Source organism: Suncus etruscus, chromosome 10 (assembly GCF_024139225.1).
Source record: "Suncus etruscus isolate mSunEtr1 chromosome 10, mSunEtr1.pri.cur, whole genome shotgun sequence".
NCBI classification, from domain to species: Eukaryota; Metazoa; Chordata; class Mammalia; order Eulipotyphla; family Soricidae; genus Suncus; species Suncus etruscus.
In genome coordinates this window covers 93,866,635-93,890,871 of record NC_064857.1, presented here as the reverse complement: position 1 = coordinate 93,890,871, position 24,237 = coordinate 93,866,635, and the positions used below count along the sequence as shown (strand labels likewise).

General features: G+C 39.2%; 1 protein-coding gene and 1 non-coding gene across 2 annotated transcripts in view; one reads left to right on the top strand and one right to left on the bottom strand.

Annotated features, from left to right (window-relative positions):
• GALK2 (galactokinase 2) overlaps nucleotides 1–24,237 on the bottom strand; it is a 142,328-nt gene that overhangs the window by 15,544 nt on the left and 102,547 nt on the right. The window contains exon 9 of the mRNA XM_049781456.1: nucleotides 6,669–6,870. Coding sequence (XP_049637413.1) covers nucleotides 6,669–6,870 — 202 coding nt within the window. The remainder of the gene's footprint in view (nucleotides 1–6,668; nucleotides 6,871–24,237) is intronic.
• On the top strand, nucleotides 14,534–14,638 carry LOC126021753 (U6 spliceosomal RNA). Its single transcript, XR_007500230.1, has one exon. It is a non-coding gene; the product is annotated as a U6 spliceosomal RNA (small nuclear RNA).

Here is a 24,237-nt window from a genome sequence, read left to right as displayed (position 1 = left end):
AGCCAATCCTGGTTCAATCCCCAGAATCCCATATAGGTTCCATGAGCCTGCCAGAAATGGCCTAACATTCACAAAATAAATAAATAAAAGGCCAGAGAGATAGTAGTGGAGTAACATGCTTGCCTATCTGTCTCCCCAACTCTGACCTAGTCTCGCAATGGGTATAATATGAAGAAGCATTCTGTGGCTGTTGAATAAAGTGGTGGCAAGATGTCTGAGGAGGACAGTCAATTAACTATTGGAACCTTTGTTGCCTGATTAAATTGTGCTATTCATCTTCTTCCTTCAGAGCTTGGGCAATAATTCCTCTCAGGCAGAGCTGACACTCAACTTTCCCAATGTTGAGCCCAGTTTTCCTCTCTGTTACCCACAGAGCAATGAATCTTCTCTAATTTCAGTAAGTGTCAAAGTGGAAATAAAAGGCATTTAACTACTTTTTCTTAAGTATAATCAGGGAAACAGATAACAAATGAGCTTTCTTTCTCACATACAATTAACTTGATTTCAAAATGGTCTTGTGTCCCTCAATAAATTCTACTTTAAGCTGTAGGCATTTCTTAAATTTTATATTCTGTTTATTTAAAAAGACTTATAATTGGGAAAGCTTCATCTTTTTCCTTCTCTATTATACTTTGTTCACATAATTGAAGGCTTCTAACATTAATTTAATTTTTTAAAGAACTGCATAAGTCTAGTTTTCTTCTTCCTCCCTTGTCCTTTCTTTGGATTCAGAATTAAATTTCTTTTAAGAGCACACTTTAAAAAAAAGCATTTTGTTTGCTGTGGCCTCTTCTATTCTTTCCATTCCCTAATCTCCTTCGGTGCACTTTGGGCAGGTAGTGTCCTAGACTCTCTCTCTAACTACCTAGAGATGCCTTCTGAACAGTCAAGCACAATCACAAAGGGATTTTTTTTCTATGTAAAATGCCCTGCATATTTGAGGGATCAGTCCTTTATTCAATTACATTGCCTTCATGCTAGCAGGCCTTCAGAAAAACTTAGAAAATTCTAAAGTGCTACAAGTGAACTGGTGGTGATGGTGTGGTGGTGGTGAATTTTTATACTAAAGAATACCCTATCAGTTGCTAAATTTTTGCCAGTGTTGATCCTTCTTTGCTTTGCCAAGGTCCTTCCCAGTACCTCCAATACATTCTCTGCCAAGCCCAGTGAGACAGTCTCAGTGTCAAGAAGAACAAAGGTTTGAGTTTCTTTATTTTTCCACTAGAACTTGTCTTCAAGTTTACTTTCAACTACTTTTCTACTATATTTTTCCCTTTCCACTCCCCACTTTTGTTTTGTCTTGGGGCACATCTGTGATATTCTGGAACTACTTCCCAGGGTTTGCTCCCAGAAAGATCACATGCAATGGTGCTAGATGACCATGTAGAAAATGGAAGCAAACCCAAGCCTTCGACAAGGCACAGCATGTGCTTAGATTATTACCTGTCTCTCCATCACCTTTTCTCCTCCCATTCTTTTCCACCATCACATATGACCATGATTTTACTTTTCTTTTTTACCACATATTACCATTTTCTGTACTCCTTTCCCTTCCTCTTATAACCACACAAAAGAAAGATCCGACACTTGGAAATGGAGTTTAAATTTTATTTTTTACCAAGGATACAGTTAGTCTATGAAAAAAGTATTTTTAGACTCGGAGGGAGACATGGTATTAATTACTACATATCCTCTACTTTATTCTTCTGTACTATTCTCATCTGAGGTTGCTCTGTCACTAAGAATCTTTCAAAACCTAAAATCAACCTAGACAAATAGAACAGTATTATCCACTGTCAGTGACAGTAAAAAAAGCATTGTATCAAGGGTCAGAACAATGGAACAGTGAGTAGGGTGTTTGGCCCTATTCCACTGTACATGAGGTCAACCTGGGTTTGATTCCTGGCACCATATATGCCCCCCACCAAGCCTTTCTAGCAATGTTTCCCTGAGTGCAGAGCCAAATTTAATCCCTGAGCACCACCCCTGCAAAATGTTTTTTATTAATTTTATTGAGACCAATGTGAATTTGGGCTATTTTCACCACCAGTATTGACCTCCCTCCACCATAGTTCCCAGCATGCATCCCATACCTCCCCTTCCTTAGCCCCCTGAACTACTAATGTAATAGGTCCATTTTGTGTTAAGCTTGTTATAATTTGGGTCTCTTGATTCTATTGTCATTGACTATGGCTTGAGTATTTAGATCTGACTTTTTTTAACTAAATGCTCCTGAGACCACTTGGCCCCTGGGTACCATCCATTTTTTTTTCCTTTTCTTTTCTCTATTTGTAGAAAGATATCGAAAAATGAGGTAGAACAAAATGATTTAAGTTCTAAGGTTCTATGTGAAAGGCGAAATCCCTTATCTAGAAGATATAAATAAAATTAAAAGAAAGAAACAGGGGCCGGAGAGGTGGCACTGAGGTAAGGCATCTGTCTGCCTTGCAAGCGCTAGCCTAGGACGACAATTCAATCCCCGGATGTCCCATATGGTCTTCCCAAGCCAGGGGTAATTTCTGAGCACATAGCCATAGTCAAATGGGTGTGCCCCCCAAAAAAACAAAAACAAGGGCCCGGAGAGATAGCACAGTGGTGTTTGCCTTGCAAGCAGTCGATCCAGGACCAAAGGTGGTTGGTTCGAATCCCGGTGTCCCATATGGTCCCCCGTGCCTGCCAGGAGCTATTTCTGAGAAGACAGCCAGGAGTAACCCCTGAGCACCACTGGGTGTGGCCCAAAAACCAAAAAAAGAAAAACAAAAACAAAAACAAAAACAAAAAAAAAAAGAAAGAAACAAAAACAAAAAAAAGAAACAAAAACAAAAAAGGGGGCAGTTGTGGCAAGATTTTTTTGTGTGTGTGTATAGGCACAGTAAACATTGGGGAAATTAGAAAGGAAATTTCCTTGGCCTAAGTCGAGATACAGGTTGTCTCCACCCATGAAACATACTGTCATAAGACCAACTACAGATTCTGGGCATGTTGGTTGTCCTACCCCAAGGTCTTTCTTTATGGCCCCAGGAGAAGTTCTGTTCAGTTGAGATCTTGGTTTTTGCACAGATCTTAGGACTCAGCATCTTCTGATTTCATCTCACCATTAGTTGAAGTAGGGCAACCTGCCCTTAGATCAATTTGTTGTTGTTTCCTCATTGTCAGAGTGTCATATGAACCTAACTTAGAGCAAATTGGTGCCAGAGCAGTATTAGAGCTTCCCTCAGGGAAGAGTAAGAGAGTTTGATTCCTGGTGCTGGTGCAGGAAACTGCCAGTTCTAATGTTGTGATATGGTGTTTGGCATAGATGCTCAATGTCCGATCTATTGAAACCTAAGTCAAGTCCCCATAACAAATGTTCAGGGTGGAAGGCACCCCTGCACTGTAAAATGTATGGGCAAAATCTAAAAATTTTAAAAGAAAACTGTATCAAAAGCCTAAGAACTAGGCAGTAATTCCAACCAATATTTCCACATGCCAAAAAATTATCTTTCAATAAGGAACACTCACCCACATAGGTCTAAAAATAAATAGAAACTAATTGAATACTTAGCAATTATTTCATCAAACAAAAACTAGAATGAAAAAGATATACTCAGTACTAAACTCAGTATAGGAACAGATACTAATTAGCTCCTGATAATACACCCAACTGAATTTTCCCCGGGATCACATCACAGCAGATAATAATAGGCTAAACATTTTAGCTTCCATTCAGATAGGATTTTTCAAAATTAAGTCTTTCCTTGTTTTTGTAAGGTCTCAACCATTTTTGTACACATAATCATTAAATCTTTCATTAGAACCCTACTTATAAAATATACATAGACTTGGAGAACACCTGAAGAGAAAAAAGTGTGGGAAAAGGGGCCAGAGAGATAGCATGGAGGTGGGGCATTTGCCTTGCATGCAGAAGGACTGTGGTTCGAATCCCAGCATCCCATAGGGTCCCCCGAATCTGTCAGGAGCGATTTCTGAGTGTAGAGCCAGTAGTAATTCCTGAGCGCTGCCAGGTGTGACCCAAACCCCCCCCCAAAAAAAAAGGTGGGGAAAGAGAGAGAGAAGAGAAGAAAAAAGATAGAGATTCTAAAAACCAGGCAATAGTCCAAAATCACAGGACTTATGAGGAAAAAAGCATTAGAAAATAGCTGTCCTGGTGCCAGAGAGATAGTACAGCAGTAGGGCATTTGCCTTGCATGCGGCCAACCCAGGAGGGACCTGGTTTGATTCCTGGCATCCCCTGTGGGTCCCCAGCCTTCCAGGGGTGATTTCTGAGTGCAGAGCCAGGAGGAACCCCTGAATGCCAGCCACCAGGTGTGGCCCAAAAACCAATCAATCAATCAACCAACCTATCAATAAAGTTTTTTAAAAACAAAAAAGAAATTTGCTTTCTTAATCTGCAGCCCAGTTTTTTCAGTCCACAGACTGCCTCCCCTGCTTAACATGGTTTCACCATTCTGACACTGCAGATACGGACAACCAAAGCCTCTACCTTTACATTGGAAAGCCAGGGGCAGTGACTGCATCTCAGAATGCACACCTAGATTACTAGGTGAGAAAGCCAGACAAGACAGAATCACAAAACGCCTCCTGGGAGCCAAGCTTTCCTGCCGACCCATGATAACTCTTTCAGATCACTTCATATTTTCCACCCAGCAGGCCTGCTTTCCCAGCTTTTGGTCCTACACAAGAATTTTTACTAAGAAACATGAGATGTGGATTACAAAAAATGTGACTTTGACAGGGAGGAGAAGAGATATTTTCTCAAGACAGAAACCAAGAACCATTTTGATCCTTCGTTTTTCATCCGTACATTGTATGGAATTGCCCTTTTGGCATATCTGACACCAAATTGTTTAGCACTTCCATAGTACTTTCCCCTGTTCAAAGTCAGTCTCCTTCCTCCCTTTCAGGTCACCCCAACTACCCCTGATAGGACTTCCACTCCTCTCACCTCATCTCTGACTAATTTCTCCTTTTTCTGCCCAAAAACCACCGAGAGCCTGCTACCTCTCACTCGTGCCAGCCAAATAAATATACACACTTCAGCACCCATGAACTTGCCGTTCTCATTTCTTCACTTCCTTCAGGTCTCTGCTCAAACAGCATTTCCTCAGAGAGAGAGAGAGGCCTGCTTTAATCTCTAAATAAAGATGGCCACCCAATCCTGTTACTCTCTCCCTTCTTTTATTTTTCACCACAGGCATTTATCAGTATCATTCTGTTTATTTTTAATGATCATTTTCTTCTTCTCTTAAGAGAATGTAAGGTCACAGAGCAAGTATACTGATGTATCTTTAGAGCAAAGGAAGTTTTTAAGAGAATCCCAATAAGTTGGCAAAGGCACCTCAACTTTTTAGGAGAGATTCAAACGATCCAACTACCTTCCAGCCAAAGACGGTTCCACTTGATTTCTGCACAAATCATTTTACTGCCCCTGATTTCCAGAACTGAGCAATATTTGTCTCCTCTATTTAGTGGACCCTTGATATTTTCAGAAGAGAATTTATAGTGAAGCAAGCTTTGGAAAGGCTTTTGGCAATTAGTGAGCAAACCATGACGTCAGCATAGTAATTCTTATCAATACTCCGGACAAGTTGGATTACACAAGCCATTTGTGATCAGTGGAGCAATTTGATTTAAACTTTCAGACTATGTGTGGCAATGAGTGAAGCAAGCCACAAGCACCAAGTTGTTAATTATCTTGTCAGTACTAAGAGTTATGTATTATCTTCTCCTAGTGGAATAGTATCTTGCCAACAGTCACAATTTTCCTTTCAGTCCTCCCAATACCTGTGAGACCCTTTCTGGGGAGAGTGACCATTCTATTCTATTGGCCTCATGCTCTAAAAATTGTGCTACTCTTAGGCTTTGGAAGGGGTTTTCTCCTATACATTTCTCTTTCGACAGATCCTCACTGGACTGGCCTTTCTTTCTTCGTCCTCATTTTCCCAAGTTGCCTAATAGAACCAGAAAAAGTGAGCAATGTCAGCTCTCTGAACATATTCAGAACTTCCTGCATCATATCACCTATCCAGCATAGAGAAATAACTACATTGAGAACTATCCTAACAATGTGAATGATGAGGGAAGTAGAAAGCCTGTCTAGAGTACAGGCCAGGGTGGAGTGGGGAGGAGGGAAACTTGGGACATTGGTAATGGGAATGTTGCACTGGTGAAGGGCGTGTTCTTTACATGACTGAAACCCATCTACAATCATGTTTGTAATCAAGGTGTTTAACTAAAGATATTAAAAATAAAAGACCTCTACACATTTTCTGCCTTCTTTTGAATAATAAAGCAATCAACCTTTGGACAGGAATCAACCAGACAGGAATGCTGGCAAAGCTGCAGTAGAGTGACACCATTGATTAAAAATATCACCAGAGCAATAGCACAGCCTATGTCAGAGAAAAACACCTCACTAAAATGCCTCCATATCCAAAAATGGAAACGTTTTCTTAGGGAATTGCAAACTGGCTCCAAACCCAGAGTCTTCTCAAGTAACAATGCAACTCTGTCCTGTCCTTCAGATGTTTAGGAGGGCCTCTCCCAAAAGAGTGGGAGAAGGACCTTCTGTCACCTAAATTATGAAAATGCTGCAGATTGGCCATTTGCTTAACGTTTCATTAGTGGACTCCCTCAGACCTTATGCACGACACTGCTCTTAGCCTCACCGACAGATGTCCACTAGCTGGTCCAACTCAGGGCAGCTGCACTCAAACATGTCCCGGCAGCTCAGGTGGCTCTGGTTCATTAGCTCGCCCAGCAGCTGGACTGTGTTTTCTGGGGCTTCTTCACATATCTTCTTAAACTGGAGCACTCGTGCAGCCTCGCTGTACACATGCTTTGCCCGCTGATAGAGTTTGAAGAGTGGCACTTGAGAGAGAAGAGGGAAATCAAGGTTAGAAAGTTACGGGGCCGGGCGGTGGCGCTGAAGGTAAGGTGCCTGCCTTCCCTGCGCTAGCCTTGGACGGACCGCGGTTCGATCCCCCGGTGTCCCATATGGTCCCCCAAGCCAGGAGCAACTTCTGAGCACATAGCCAGGAGTAACCCCTGAGCGTTACCGGGTGTGGCCCAACCCCCCCCCCAAAAAAAAAAAAAGAAAGTTACTAGACAAGTATGAGCCATTGCCAAGAAAACTTTAAGCATCGAGATTTAGGGATGTGGTTCAAGTGCTAGAACGTGTTTTACATGTGCAGGACCCTGGTGCAATCCTTGGTGCTATACTACACCACAAGTTCTGCAGGGGATGGCTTCAAGGATGTTTTTAAAAAGGTAGGCACTGAGGCCTTCAATTTCAGCTTCTATTATCAATGCCTAAGACTTTATTATTTATTTGAGATGGCTCACCCCTCAGTGCTCAGGGCTTAGCCCTGGCTCTGTGCTCAGGGATCACTTCTGGTAGAGCTCAGGGATCTTGCTGTGGTGTCAGGGAATAAACTTGAATCTGCATTGTGCAAGATAAGCAACCTACTCGCTGTACTCTGGCCCCAGATTTAGTTATTTAGGTTGGGAGAGTGTATTTACTTTTCTATTATTAAATCACTATGAGATACAGAGTTAAAATATTATTGATAGTTAAGTTTCGGTCATACAAAGTTCTAATATCTGTCTCTTGACCAGTGCTTTTATAACCCTACCAATTTCCCCAGTTAGCCTCCCATCCCCATTTCCACCCTCAGCCTGCCTCTATGAGACACTTCTCTCTCCATCTCTCACTCACTCATACTCTGTCTCTCTCAATTCTCTCTCATCTTCTCCCCCCCCCCTTTTTTCCTTTTAGGCACCATGGTTTGGAATACTGTTACTGAAGGAATATCACGTGTAACACTTTACTTCTTTTCAATTTCCAGTTTTTATTCAGAATGATCATTTTCAACTATTATTTTCATAATGGCCTCTTCTCTGTTCCAACTATACTCCTCCATTTTTTCCATTGTCTTTGGAAATTATTCTCATACTATGGGTTTTTAATTTAATATCACACAGATGAGTGTGATCATTCTATGTCTATCCTTCCTCTCTGAGTCATTTTACTCAGCATGATGTTCTGTCCCCAAATCTATCCAAGTATCAGCAAATTTTATGACTTTATTTTTCCTAACAGCTGCATAGTATTCCATTGTACCCCAGTTTCTTTAGTCATTCATCTGTTTTAGGCTCTAGATTTGTTTCCAGATTCCAGCTATTATGAACAGTACTTCAATGAACATAAGAGAAGATGCCTTTTCTACATTGTTTTTGGCTCCAGGAGTGTATTGCTGGGTCATGACAGAGCTCAATTTCTAGTTTTTGAGAAATCTCCATATTGTTTTCCAAAAAAAGCTGGGTCAGTCTACATTCCCACCAGCACTGATTGTTCTCATTCTTTGTAATGTGTGCCAGTATCTGTGGTGTGAGAAGATACCTCATTGTTGTTTTGATTTGCATCTCCCTGTTGATTAGTGATGTGGAACATTTTTTCGTGTGCTTTTTTGGCCCCCAGACTTTAAATAGACATTTCTTGAACTGAAAAAAATCTTTGTAGTCTCACTTGTGTCTCTTGTGTCTGACTCTCATTGTGTCACTTTTCAAGGCAGTTTTATTGCCTGGTTTTTCTTGAGTCTAAATATAGTATATTTGCTTTTTTTTTTTGACACAGTTCTGCACTCAGAAATCGCTCCTGGCAAGCTCCAGGGACCACATGGGATGCTAGGGATCAAACCCAGGTCTGCACAGGGATGTCAAATGCAAAGCAAATGCCTTACTGCTGCGCCATCACTCTGGCCCCACTAAACATGTTTAAACTGGCAATTCTGTCCATAAAATGAACACCTGAACTTGTGGCTATGAGAGGGAGGAATGTACACAAAAAAGAGGTATGGAGTATTGTATATATATTCTGAAGATTTATTTTAGCAAAACATATGAAAAAGAATCCACAAAGAGGTAGAAATGATATGGAAACAGTGGAGAATAGGTAGGATGAGGTAAGGAATATTGGCCCTAAGGAAGGAGTTTCTGGTATGGAATGTCTGGAAGGACAGGAAACCTGAGAAACTTTCAACTCAATGAACAGTGCTCACCCACTCCCCTTTATTAAAAATGTGTAAGAGAGGAAAGAATTCTGCCTTTCTCTGGAATCCTGCTTAGGGAAACTTCTCCCATAATCCTGGAGTCCCTGCCTTCTCCTTGCCTCCTTTCCCTCTTCTGAAAATCTTTTCTGAAACACCTGGGATTGAGCCATTCTGCCTGCATGCACAAGATGTACTCCACTATACTAAGTTCTCTCTCTGTCCCAAGAAATTTCGAGTATATTCAACACTGGGGAAGCAATAAAGATTTGAGGTAGTAATGTGAGTAATAGGAGCTCATCTGGCAGCTCAGTTCAACCTCAAAGTGACTTGGTGGGAAGAGAACTTAAGCTAGGACTATCAGTTAGGTAGCTGCTGAAAAATAGTTCAAGTAGAAATAGGAGTAAATTTGATCAACATTAGTGGGAAGAGAAGGAAGAGACAAAAGGACTGGAGTCAAAGTGCAGTGGGAAGGGAGTTTTCCTTGTACATGTTCAATCCAAATTCAACTCCCAGCCCCTCATATGGATCCCATAAGACCCATCTGGAGTGATTCCTCAGTGCAGAACCAGGGTTAAGCCCTAAGCACTGCCAAGTGGAGCACAAACCATTTCCCCTACGTCCTCACTCCCAAAGTAAAGAAATGGAGATGACTTTAGTAACTATAAGGTTGTTTTTGGTTTTTGGGGGGTAGGGTGGGGGTGTTTCTGTTTCATTTGGTGTATGGTGGCTTTGTGTGTAGTGCTATAAAATTCACCCAGAGCCCTCCTAAGTGTGAAGTAAATGTTCTACCAATCCCCAGCCCCTAATATTGTTGGGATTTTTTATGTTGAAATTGATATAATAAAATGCTTGCTTTAGGATTCCATATGTTTCAGTTTTTACTTTGGAATTACTTTACTTCCCATAAACATAGGTCAAGTTACAAAATCATGACATGGGGGTGGAAAGGAATGGGGAATATTAGCTCATTTTTACTGTAAAATCCTCTGGATGAAGAAATCAACCTAGTTCCAGGCACAGTAAAGCAACATCCTTGATGATCATAAAGTAGTGTTATTCAGCTGTTAAGCCACAGTATTCTGCTCCAACATGACAAGACTTTTCCCCCAACTTTGATTTTTCAAAAATTTTATGTAAAATTTACAGGACAGTGGAGAAAATACCTATAAACCTATAAAATACCTATAAAATTAGATTGAACAGTTTTTAACATTTTGTCCTTTTTGCCTTAATAATTTGGTGAGTACTTTAAAAGTTATTATATATGTAGGTTTTATCACTACCTATTCAAGTATATATTTATAATTTAACAGTATTTTCTTGATTAATAAGAAACGTGCACAAATTCTGTATCATCTAAGAAAAATACCAAATATTTCTTAAATCATTTAACCAGTCTGTATTTAAAATTTCTGAATTACTTATATATCTGATGTCAATTTAGCCAGGAATCAAAATCCACAAATTAGATTCAATCATTGTATATAGTTGGTCTCTCTTAGTCAATAATTTACAGTAAGTTTTGATGCTCTGTTCTAAGTTGAATTCTAAATTAGAATTAACTAAATAACTAAATTAATTCTAAATTAGAATTTTAAATTCTAAATACAGAGTTCTGACCCATAAGAAAATACAGTAGGTAAACTATGCTTAGGTTTTCTCTTAGAATTTCATGTTCTCTTAGAATTGACTATTCCAAAGAAAGGCTTCTAGAGAGCTATCTTACATTAAACCTCAAAATTGAATTTTTGGTACAAGACAAAAAACACCACAGAGATTCCCAAACCCTTATAATCTTGGCCTCCTCTGGTGTCTAGTATTTTGCAGAACGATTCACAGGAAGACTCTGGCCAGGAATGGCTGATTGGAACCCTCAGGCTGCCTCCAAAAGGTACATGAGAGATTGCCAGCCCATTTCCAGAACTGTAGTAACTCAGACAAGGAAACCAACAAAGAGGGCATCTGTTTTATAATTGTGAAAGAGAAGTCTTGCCAGAGGCTCAAACAGATTTGGAGACCACAAAAATTGTGTTGATGAATATCACCAAACTCTGGACTCATGTTCTCACTTGATAAGGGTTGCTCTCATTGGGTCTCTGTTGTGAAGATACAAAAAAAAATGTTTTAAGCTTTGTCCAAAATAGCTGTCTTCTCTATCCAATTAACTTTAAAACCAGATCTCCATATGTCTATCAGCTCTTATAATCCTCTTTCTGTTTTGCTTATTTTGTTTGAGGGCTATAGCCAAAGCAAAAGTGGTAACCAGAGATTACTCCCGGCTCTGCATTCAGGAATTACTCCTGAAGGTGCTAGGGCAACCAGATAAGATGCCAGGGCTCAAATCTGGGGTTGACCTCATGCAAGGCATGAAAGTTATCCACTGCTATCACTTCAGTTCCAGCTCTTAAAATCCTTGGTAGTAATCATTTTAATAAGTGATGAAAGACATTGCTTTTTACTATGTTTACTGCCGGTATATTTAACTCCAATTTTAGTCTATAATGCCAGATGGCTCTCCATACAATGCTACTAGCTGCCTATTCTATCCACAGGATAACCAAGGCTTCAAAGCTGAACATATAAAATGAACTTTGTGATGCTGACTTTTCCCAGTCTTAGATAAATATAACTACTGAATCTTATTCTGAAATCATGACACAGATTCTGGCACCTAAATTATCATGGTCACAGGCCTTTAACTTGTAAAAATTGGTCAACAATTTCATTATTTTTAGATTTTGGGTTTTGTTTTTGTTTTCTTTTTCATTTTTATTGTGGTTAAAGTGAACTACACTTCTCTCACAGTAATGTTTGAGGCACATAGTGACAATAAGTGAGGGGCATTCCCACCACCAGGGTTAAATTTGTAATATTTCTAACTTCCTTGCTAAACTGAGAGTCTCTGCATTGGGCCCACTGAAGCAGCAGTTTGTTGGTCTGGAATGTTTTTTCCAAACACTCCGAGAAGCTGGCCCATCCTGTCAAGAATACCTTCCCTCAACTTCAATCTATGGTAACCTCTTCACATGCACTTTCTCTTTATTCCTTCATTCTACTTTATTCTCCCAACACTCATCGTCACCTAGTTTTCTTATCTGTTGGTTTTATCTCTTACCCCAGAGGATCAGCTTTGATACCAGGGCCTTGTCAAATTTCTTCACTATTGTATCCTCAGTAGCTAATATTTAGACTGATATATATTGTTTCGTTGTCTTGTAACATAACTGCACTGAAACACAGCTAAGAAAAATTATAGGTAAATTCAGTACTGAGTAAACAAAAAATATTCCTACTTTGGTAATCTATGCTTATTGGCACTTTTCCCCTCAAAGTGGTAGAAAGCTACTGAACTAAGCTTTGGTAAATGACCTTACAACTTATAAATGACCAAAGTATACCTAATTCCATCATACAAATTACTGATAATTGTTTATATTGCTTCAAAATGTGAAATTCAGATTTATATAAGTGTAAATAAAAAGTTAGGATAAAATATAAACAGTCTAGTATTTTTTTTTCTTTTTGGACAATTCTTGTAACAAAGAGGAATTTACTAATTTCTACTTTAAAATGCCTTGATGCAGCTGATCTGGGTTCAATTGTCAGCAACCCAAATTGTCCCCCAAGCCCTGCTAGGAGTGATCCCTGAGCACAGAAATGAGTAAACCCTGAGCTCAGCTTGGTGTGACCCCTAAAAGATAAAAGTAAATGACCCAGAGCAGTGGCGCAGCAATAGGATGTTTGCCTTGCATGTGGCTAACCCAGGATGGACCATGGTTCAATCCCTGTTGTCCCATAAGGTGCCCCAAATCAGGAGCGATTTCTGAGCGCAGAGCCAGGAGTAACCCCTAAGTGTCATGGGATGTGGTCCAAACCCCCCCCCAAAGGAAATGAAGACTGAAAGTGCTTATGTTCAGAATTTCTCCAATCAATGACTTCAAACCATTGGGTACAAATAACTAGCATTTTGTTGTGAGAGCTTCCTCCTAAAAACTCTAAGAGCAATAAGTCAAAATGTTTATATTCTAGGCTGTTACTTTTATTTGTCTTTAATTGAATCACCATGAGATACACAAATACCAAGCTGTTGAGAATTGAGTGCCAGGCATAAAAATTTTCAATCCCTAAAACAGCTCCACTGATTGGCATTCAAATTCTACATTTATCTTCTTCTTCCATTGACTGTCCACTAGAAGTAAACTGAAAGTAATGCTGAACGATCACATCTAGTTACAGGCACCAACTGCTCTCACTGAGCACCTGATGTATGTGTCCTGCACTGAGCTGCCAATGCCAGGAAAGACCTTTGAAACAGAAGACCTTCCTTTGATGAAGGTATAGCTGAAGCAGCCACAGCAAATGAGACTGCCAGACAGCTGCAACTGCCACTGACACCTGAGGGCTGGAAATGCTGCAGCTTGGGTCGGGGTGAAGTGTCAGGAGAAAAGTGAGCTCAAGAGAGCTGCTCCCCCCCTCCCCAGCATGTTTCTTTTATATTGGGAAATTTTATGTCAAAATAAAAATCTGTCCTTCTGCTTTCCCTTGAAAAAATGCAAGGTCTGGCAGCACTCAAACACTTCTCGCACAGCAGCTGCTAGTTAAGAGAGAGCGAAGAGCCCATCCAGCTAGGGCACACACAGTTCATGCTATGTGGTTGCCATCATTTCCAGTTATCTGATGCTCAGCACGCTGCCAAGTTTGAATGCAGGCCTGGTCCCTGGAGGCACTGTGTGTGGGAATGCTGGTCCCATTAAACTTTCCTAACAGGGTTCTCGGCTGGAGAGGAAGAGTGGGCATTTCAAGGGGGTCATAGTACCAGAATGAGCTCTTACTGTTACTAAGAAATATCTCCTGGAGATGCTCAGATAGTTCTGTATTGACATAAAATCTGCCTTCTTCTAACTTAGCCTTTGTTTGGTCTTAGAAAGCTGGTCTGACAGATATTTCCCCAGATGTTTGTAAATAACAATATTCCTTAAGAGATATGAAAAAATTATGTACATCTATTTCTTATACATTTATGAGGATACAATATATGCCACTTCTAATACTAAGGAAAGAGAACTGCAACCAAAGCTCTTTACTGTCAGAAAAGCCTTGGGGCCAGAGAGAGAGGATAGCAAATAAGGTGTTCACCAGAGGCATTCATTAAATACATTTGCATACATTGAACATGGGTTCAATCCCTGTGCCCTAGAGCATCATCTGGAGTTCAGAGCCAAAAGTAAAGCCTGAGCAGCTTGGAGTATGGCCAAAATTATTAAAGCAAACAAAAAAATGTATCGAGTCTTACAGAAAAAAATAAATAAAAGAGTCTTGCAGAAGATAAGTGCTAACAGAATATAAAGATAAGGCACCACTTACAAGAGTAGGAGAGCAAAATGGTATAGCTATAGAGAAATAGTACAAACTCCTTAGAAAATAAGTATTAGATCTATCATATAATCCAGCAACCCCCTTTCCACATAGAATTCCAGAATCTTGTGCTCGCTTCGACAACACATATACTAAAATTGGAACAATACAGAGATTAGCATGGCCTCTGCGCAAGGATGCCACAGAGAATTCCAGAATCTTGAAGAGAAACTGGCACTCTCATATTTACTAAATCCCTATTCACAATAACTAATATTGTGAAAGTAAAAGGATGTACACTGAACGATAGACACCTAAAAATGTGGTGCCTACAATCTGTAATGTGAAATAATATAAATAGACTTTCAGGATACTATACCAAGTGAAATAAGCCAAATAAATACAAGTACTGCATGATTCTATTGTCTGAGACTATTAAAATAGTCAAATTCATAAAACTAAAGACAGGAATATAGTTTTCAAAAGCTGAGAGACAAATGGAGTCTGTTCATGTACAGGCATCACAATTCAGTTGAATAAAATGAAGAAGCTCTAAAGATCTATATATTATTAAGAATTTACTGTACAATATAAACTCAACAAGCCTGTAGTGCCTACTTACAATATGTTAAGAGGCTAGATCCCATGTCAAATGTTCTTACTGCCACAAATAAAATATTAAAAAGTAATAGTATACTGGGAAGAACTGGCTAACAACAACCAATGGGAAACAGATGTTCAGGCAGCTCTTACCAGCTAAATTGATGGCGCAAAGCCAAGAGTGTCTTGATCTGAGCTAAACAGAAAACAGAGCCTGGAGTTTGGGTACAAATGGTGGAAGGTCATAGATGGTTTGGTATTGGTGGGTGCAATGACTCTACAGAAATACCATCAACTTGAACATTTGTACCTATGTTAGCTATACTATAATTAAAAACAAAAGATGAGGGTGCAAGTAGCAAAAATTCAGAAAGCAAGAGCAAAAGAGTAAGAAAAGTGAGATTAAAAAAATAAACTTGAAATCATTGTTATGTTGTAGCAGCGCTACTGTGTCAATTCTTCCACCATTTTGTCAAGATCCCACTACCTCAGCCCACAGTCCTTTTCTCCTCACCCCTCAGTCTCTTCAATTCTCTGTTTCATTGACCATGTCTCAGGATTTGTTTCCTCTGGGACATGCCTAATCCTTTTCTTTGTTTCTCTCTGTTCTGTGTATAATTAAGGTATAAAGGAACTATATAAGTACATAGAAAGATAGCCAGAGAGCAGACTGGCTCCCGAGCCAGTCCTTAAAGTTTTTGATCCATGAAAACCTCCTTCCTAAAAGCATCTATTCTATTTCATATTTACTCTGCTTTCATTAAGTAAAACTTGCAAAAAAAAAAAAACCATCAGTGGAGAATATACATTTGAAGTCACCTTCTTTCTTATGACCATATTAAAGGACTCTCCCTGGTGCTGTTTCTCTGTTTCATTCTATATGTATAATGTATAATTATATATTCCTATTGTATGATCTTCAAATGCATGTAATAACCATTCCCTTTATAAATATGTATGATTTCCCCTGAAAACTCTTAAATATACATAAAATATTATGGCATCCTGACTAAACTGGCATCAAATATTACTCTCTTCTTTTCTCTAAAGCTTGCTCTGCAACCTATGCTGAGAACAGATGCTTCTCAACTACTAAATGTTTCCTTACCATTGAAGTCCCTCTTCTAAGGAAGAGGGGAGAAAAATCAGTAATGGGTACATAGGAAGAAGTTTACTGCTATGAATAAGAGCCTTCTCAAATGCTTACAAAAAATCAGAGATGGGGAACACTCCTAAATGCATTCTTCAAAGCCAGCATGACTCTGGTTTCTAAAACCAAAAGAATGGTGTACACAAAAGAAAAAATAAATCACAGAACAATATCTTTGATTAACATGGAAGCAAAAAATTCTCAATAAAATTTTGGTAACTTGAATCAAGAAAATCAAGAAAATCACTTGAAATAAGTGACAATCATCTCAAGAATGGTTGCAAAGATGAATTCAAAGATTATACTTGGATTAGTTAATGTAACATACAAAATTAGCAACCCAAAATCATATCAATAGATGCTGAAAAAGCATTTAGCAAGATTCAACATCCATTTATAATAAAAAAGTAATAATTTTGGAATAGAAGGAACATACCTTAGTATAACAAAAATAGTATATAACAAATGTACAGCTAAATCATACTCTAAATCATACATACAGGGGGTGAAAAGTGAAAGCTATATCTCAAACATCTAAGACAAGAAAGTGTATTATCCTTTCTTCTATTCAACATACTTTTGAAAGCTCTAGGCAGAAATAAGAAAAAGAGTGAAAGGAACCCAAATTAGAAAAGAAGTAAAATTTTATTTACAGATAATATGGTGGCATAGAAAACCCTAAAGAATTCATTAGAAAAAAATGGGTCTGGAGTGATAGTGCAGTGGCTAATGCAGGACAGACCTCGGTTCTCTCCCCAGCATCCCATATGGTCCCCCAAGCCAGCAGTGATTTCTGAGCGCATAGCCAGGAGTAACCCCTGAGCATCATTGGGTGTAGCCAAACAAACAAACAAACAAGTGTTTAGCTTTAAAGCAACCCCATCAAAACATGAATACCATTTTTCAAGGAACTAAACAATTCTTTTTTTTTTTCTGGTTGATTTTGGTTATACTTGTTTTTTTTTGTTGTTGTTGTTGTTTTGTTTGGTCGATTTTTGGTTATGCTCGGCAAATGCTCAATGGTTGTTACCCTAGGCTCTGCATTCAGGTACTCCTGGCAGTGCTTATAAGTGATGCTGTACGTAAGACAAGTACTTTACCCACTGTACTATCCTTTGGTCCCAGGAACTAAAACAATTCTAAATTTTGTACTAAACTACAAAAGACCTCAGACAGTCAAAGGAATACTGAAAGAAAAGAAGAAAAATGGAGGCACAGTCCAAAACTTGGTTCCCAAGCAGTACTCAGGAAACTTGCCACTGTCCCCCAGTCCCCAGCAATTCTCAGCTCGATTGATGACACTTGTTTCAGGATGTTTGGTGCTAGAGATTACCCAGGCCATCCCAGCAATGCTCAGGGGCCTCAGAGCAATAAATCCAGAATTACTTTGGGGCTGCATCCAAAAAAATATATCCTTCCAGAAAGGCACCTCCACAAAAAAAGAAACCAAGAAAACAGTCAAAATTAAGTGGTAACCTAATGATTATTTGCCTTTTTAGGGTTATTCAATCTCCTAAGAATCAAATTAAGTTATGAATCCTCTTCCCCATCTGAATACACACATGTTCAAAGAATTCATAGAGCTACTCTTGGAGCCAGATTAATAACACAGTGAGTAGGATGCTTGCCTTGGCACAAGGCTGACTTGGGATAGATCCCTGAGCTCAAAGGTAGGAGTTAGTCCTGAGTGCCACCAGGTGTGCCCCAAAAACAAAGAAAAGAGAAGTCCAGGTACAAATAAAAAAAATCCATCAAAGATTTTAGCAATTCTATTAGAATTCTTGATGGCCAAAAATGGAAACCTATTCAGAATAACTCAAAGCAATAAGAGAACTCATGAAATCTATTAAGTTTACATATTCTTATTTTCTATTAGAATATAGAAAGCCAGGTAAAAGCAGGCCAGATAACGAGAAAAGCAGCGACTGAGGAACAATGCAAAAGTCCCTTCACATGTTAAGATATTATATTCAATTCTAGGACCTGTACCCAAACTCCCAAACATAAGCACCTGCTGGCACACCAGGGCAAATCAAGACCCTTATTCAGCATCAGGTGACAGTAAACTGCAAGAGGCAAAGATCACTCCTCAGCTTTGACCAACAGACACAGCAAATTTACATTGCCCCAGCCACAGTGAAAAAGCAAAATTTTATGCATATTTAATCTTTCCTTCTCCAGATCAAAAACCTAACAACTCATCTCTCCACCCAGGATCCACTTCACAGACTCTTTTTTTTGTTTGTTTGTTTTGTTTTTGTTTTTGGGCCACACCCAGCATTGCTCAGGGGTTACTCCTGGCTGTCTGCTCAGAAATAGCTCCTGGCAGGCACGGGGGACCATATGGGACACCGGGATTCGAGCCAACCACCTTTGGTCCTGGATCGGCTGCTTGCAAGGCAAACACCGCTGTACTATCTCTCCGGGCCCAGACTCTTTTTCTTAACACACATCTGTCTATGGATGCCTTTCTAAAGGCGTGTCTCCCATCCTAATCCAGTCTCAAAATCAGTCCAGTGAGTAGGAATTAAGAGTTATATCAGAGTCTCCCTTATTCTCAATACCATGTGTTTCTTCATGTCTCATTGTCAAATTAGATGAAGACTGTGGGGATATACAACACATTGGTTTCCAGCTAACAAGCGAAAAAGTATGGAAAGAAAAGGGAAATAAATATTTTAGGTATCAGCTTAGCCTGGATAAAGACTTCATCTCAGGATGATTAGTCAACAGCAAATAAATAAATAGGATGGTTTGGGAGAATTGGAAATCTTTACTGTGTAAGTTTATAATTAATCTTTCTGAGATTCTCCGACCCCAAAATACTTTCCCACTGTTTGGGTGAGGGGCTAAAAACAGTTGTGGCTTCAGCTGTCTTTACACAAACATGGAGCTGCACGCTACTGTCCAATTTCTCTGCATAACAGAAAGCTCCACTGGGATAAACCAAGAAATGGTTTCCAAGAACAGCAATCCAGAGGTAGATGGGTAAAACCACTTCAGAATCGACTCTGGAGTCCTCTGTTTTTCTATGCAGCTAAATTATAATAAGTCCCTGCTCTGAGGCATATAATCTGTAGAGTATTTAAGCAGGGGAATGGAAAAAAAAAAACATATAATCCTCATTGAAGTTAGACTGTGGTTTTGAATTTATTTTCCTAGCAATAATATTTTTCAAAAATGTGAAGTTTCTGAAATGGTCAAACCCACAAAAAATAAACGGCTGTTTTCGGCCACATTAGTATCCCATTCCCATGCTGCTAGGACTAAATTGAATTAGTATTTTACAGTTAAAAGGAAAAAAAATAACTACCTGCTTTTAAAAGCAAAACCACTGATGAAAAAATACATATAGGCACTTTCATACAAACCACATTAATCCATGGAAAACTACATTCCAAGAGACATTTGTGAAAATTTTAAATCCACAGCATAATGCCATCTCATACATGGAGAGTAATGGCACCCCACATGTTTATAGTTTCCCTCTCTCAGATTTCCAACAGGAATAGGAGACAGTACTGACGGTGTCATAATAAATGTTCCTCATACTGTCTAAGAACCTTTACCAGTCTGCTATAGTCACTCTGTTTGACAATGTACTAAGCTCCTATTAAGTCAAGCAGAACTTAAATAAGCCAGAGCCTGTCTCTCCCTCCTCCTTTTCCTTTTCATCCTTGACAAACAGAAGCAAAAGAAATGCTGAACAATGCCAAGGATAGGTCCTACATTTATGAAAAAAATATATAATGAAAAGTTTCAAGTGTCCTTTTCCTTCCTTCACTTTTTCTTTCTTCTTTCTTTCTTTTTTGTTTCTCTTTCTTTCTTTGTTTCTTTCTTTTTTCTCTTTCTTTTCCTTCCTTCCTTCCTTCTCTCTCTCTTTCTTCCTTCCTTTCTCTCTCCTTCCTTCCTTCCTTCCTTCCTTCCTTCCTTCCTTCCTTCCTTCCTTCCTTCCTTCCTTCCTTCCTTCCTTTCTTTCTTTCTTTCTTTCTTTCTTTCTTTCTTTCTTTCTTTCTTTCTTTCTTTCTTTCTTTCTTTCTCTCTTTCTACCTACTTACCTACCTACCTACCTACCTACCTACCTACCTACCTATCCATCCATCCATCTATCTAGGCCACACACAGCAGAGTTCAGGGGTTCCTCCTGGCTCTTCACTCCAAAATCACTCCTGACAGACTCAGGGGACCATATGGGTTGCTGGGGATCAAACCCAGGTAGGGCACATGCAAGGCAAAAGCCCTATCCATTGTGCTATGGCTCTGGTCCTCCCTTCATTCACTTTCAGGTAGCTCAGCAGGGCCAGGACCAGACAAGTAGCTGTGAGTGAGGAGTGAACTAAGAATCAGAGTTGGGGTCATGGAGACCAGCAGAGCTGAGATACAGGTGGTGATCAGAACCCAGGGGGCTGCCATCACTAGGCTTGCTGGGACAACAAAGGTAGCTAGCTGAGTTAAATGTATTTAGAACCTACTATTTACTATGATAAATTACTATATATATTTTATATATAACATACATTAAAATACCTAAAGGTTCGAATCCCAGCATCCCATATGGTCCCCCAAGCTGCCAGGAGCAATTTCTGAGCATAGAGCCAGTAGTAACCCCTGAGTGCCGCCAGGTATGACCCCAAAACAAAACAAAACAAAAATACCTAAAGGTGTTAATCATTACTATTATAATACTCTTAGCTGACATTTTAAAAAGCCAGGTATTTTCACCTATTTAGTTAGACTTTACATTCTATTTCTTCTCTAAATTGACAGAAATTCTTTGTTTGTTTTTGGATCATACTCGGCATCATCACTCAGGGGTTACTCCAGGCAGGCTCAGGGGACCATATAGGATGCCAGAAATTGAACACAGGTTGGCCGTGTGCTATCATTTTGGCCTAGAAATTGACAGAAGAAATGTTAACTCATTTATTCACTTAGCAAATGTTAGGTACCACATAAATACAGAGCTACACAAGACAGACCATATTTACGGTCTCATGCATCACATTTAGAACTCTGACTCATTGGAGGTTTACTTCTGGGTAATTCCACTAGAGTAACTATGCAATATGAGTTTCATAATTAGGCTGGGTTTTGTTGTATCCAGCTTACTTTCCAGTGTGCCAATGAGGCTGCTGTTATTAAGAAGGTATATTTTTTGTGCTCCCTTTTCTGTAACATTTATGACAAATTCTGAGGCAGAAGACTGCACATCCAGGACAATCTGCCTAGAGAAAAGAAAACTCTCTTCTTTGGGAATGAAGTGCAGTCTCTGACAAAGATAAATGTTCCATCTCATTCGTCTAAATATCTACCACATCCTCTGTGGCTGGCCATACCCAAATCACATTAACTCAAGAAATTTGGAGCTCGAGGATTTAAAGAAACAGAAGATGAAGGATGGTCAAGTCCATGGGTTCACCATGGGCCTGTCTCGGTTAAAGAGGGTCAATATTTGAGGCAACTGCAGGAATCAACTTCTTAATATGTGTCTCCAACATTTGTTTCATTTTAGCTCTTTCAAAACTCACACAAGTAGATGAAAGTTTCAAAGTTCTCCTTCATTTATGGCTCCAGAATGGCTGCAGGAGTCTGAAACGAGGCCACCATGATTAGCTTTATGCAATGGAGAGAAAAAGTTTAAGCTCTAGACCACCCATCAGTGGTCCACAGCACACTGCACAAGCATGATTTCCACACTCTGGCACTGGAAAGTTCTGCAGAAGTTGAGCTGTTTTAAGATGCTGTGTCTTTAAAATCATACTCAAGGAAGTATATTTACAGATCCTTGAACAGTTGAAGAGGCACTATGAATCAGTGAATAAGGAATAGAATGATAAACTTCTGAATACAATTCAAAAATCCCTTCCTCACACCGATATTCATTGCAGCACTATTTACAATAGCCAGACTCTGGAAATAACCCAGATGCCTTTCAACAGATGAATGGCTAGTGGTACATATACACAATAGAATTATGCAGCTTTCAGGAAAGATAAAGTCATGAAATTTTCCTATACATGGATGTACATGGAATCTATTATGCTGAGCGAAATAAGTCAGAGGGAGAGAGAGACACACAGAATAGTCTCACTCATCTATGGATTTTAAGAAAAATAAGTCATTATTGAAATAATTCCCAGAGATGAGGGCCAGAGGCCTGGCTCATGATATGAAACTCACCACAAAGAGTGCAATTAGAGAAGTAACTGCACTGACAACTATCATAACAATGTCAATGAGTGAGGGAAGTAGAAAGTCTGTCTCGAATACAGGCAGGGATGGGAGAGGAGGGGGGGGGGCATTGGTGGTGGGAAGGTTGCAATGGTGAAGGGGTGGGTTCTGTTTATGACTGAAACCCAACTACAATCATGCTTGTAATCATGGTGCTTGAATAAAGATTTTATATTAAAAAAAAAGGAAGAGAAAAACTCAAGAAGGAACCCTAAATCTTGGTTTAAATCATTTAAAATAATACATGCAAATAAAATAAAATAATACATGCACAAGTTGAATCTTTATTCTTGGTACTTCTTGCCTTCCACAATGGTAGATGTCAACAGAAAGTAAAAAAGGAACAAAAAAAAATGAAGAAATAAGACAAAGAGAAAGGGCTAAGGAAAAAAAGAAAAGGGAAAAGCAAATCTTTCTAAACCAGTGAGTTAGCACAAATGTTAAGGTGCTTGCCTTGTAGCAAAGGTTTGATCCCTCCATATAGAGCAAAGAGTAAGTTCTGAGCATATCCAAGTATGGTCCCAAAACCCTTTCCCTCAAATAAGGCTAACTCTCCCCACATTTGGATTCCTCAAAGTAAGCAGTATGTTATCTTATATGCATAGTTATTTGATTTATTCTTTTATACTGTGTTTCATGAAAATTTTCTTCCAAAAGTGAAGCAAAGCTAAAAGATTCATTTTATCTCATCTTATAAGTTAATCACAAAAATGTAAGAATTCAACCAAATCAATATTAATTAATTCTAGGAAGGTTTATAATTCTGATTAGAATTTTTTGTCAGAAATTTCTTCTAGGTTTTTTTTTTTCAGCCACACCCGTTTGATGCTCAGGGGTTACTCCTAGCTAAGCGCTCAGAAATCGCCCCTGCTTGGGGGGACCATATGGGACACCAGGGGATCAAACAGCGGTCCTTCCTTGGCTAGCGCTTGCAAGGCAGACACCTTACCTCTAGCGCCACCTCACCGGCCCCACTTCTAGGTTTTTTATGCAAAACTTTCTTCCAAATTCTTATATAATTTGAATTGAATATCTTGAGTTCATAGAATGTATGCCTAATGTCTTATAAATTATTCTTTAAAAATTTTTTTTATTTGGAGCACTGTGATTTACAATACTGTTGATGACGGGGTTTCCTACATACAATGATAAACAATTCACCCTCTACCAGTGAATTTACTTCCCTCCACCATTGTTTCTGGGTTCCCACCTATCCATCCCAATCCTCCTCCCCACCTTTGGTAAGTTGAGTTCTGTAGACCAGTTCTCAGGTTCTGTTGTCTTTGACCATTTCTTATCCCTATATTTTGTATAATCTATTCTTTAATTAATTAATTAATTAATTTGGTTTTAGGGCCATACTGGTGATGCTCAGGAGTTACTCCTGGCTATGTGTTCAGAAATTGCTCCTGGCTTGGGGGACCATGTGGGACACTGGGGGATCAAACCACGATCCGTCCTAGGTTAGCACATGCAAGGCAGATGCCCTACCACTTGCACCACCACTCCGGTTTCATAAATCAATCTATTTTGTACCTGAGAATAGTTGAAAGTAAAATAATTGAACAACTATTTTTATATTGCAAAGCACCTCAAAAGTTTTTCATTTAGTCAGAAAAAAAAGAAGCTTTTCCGAGAACTAAGTAAAATAATATATGTAGATCATAGTTTCATGAAATAAAAAAAAAAACACTCCATCTCACAATTGTATGACACAACGCTTCAAGAACATTCTAGGCAAGTTGAGTTTGCTCCTTAAACAAAGCAGACTAGTGGATACCACACCTTTTTTTCACCTTCTGAAGCTGGTGCCAGAATGCAGCAAAGCTGTCAAAAGTAAACTCTTTCCAC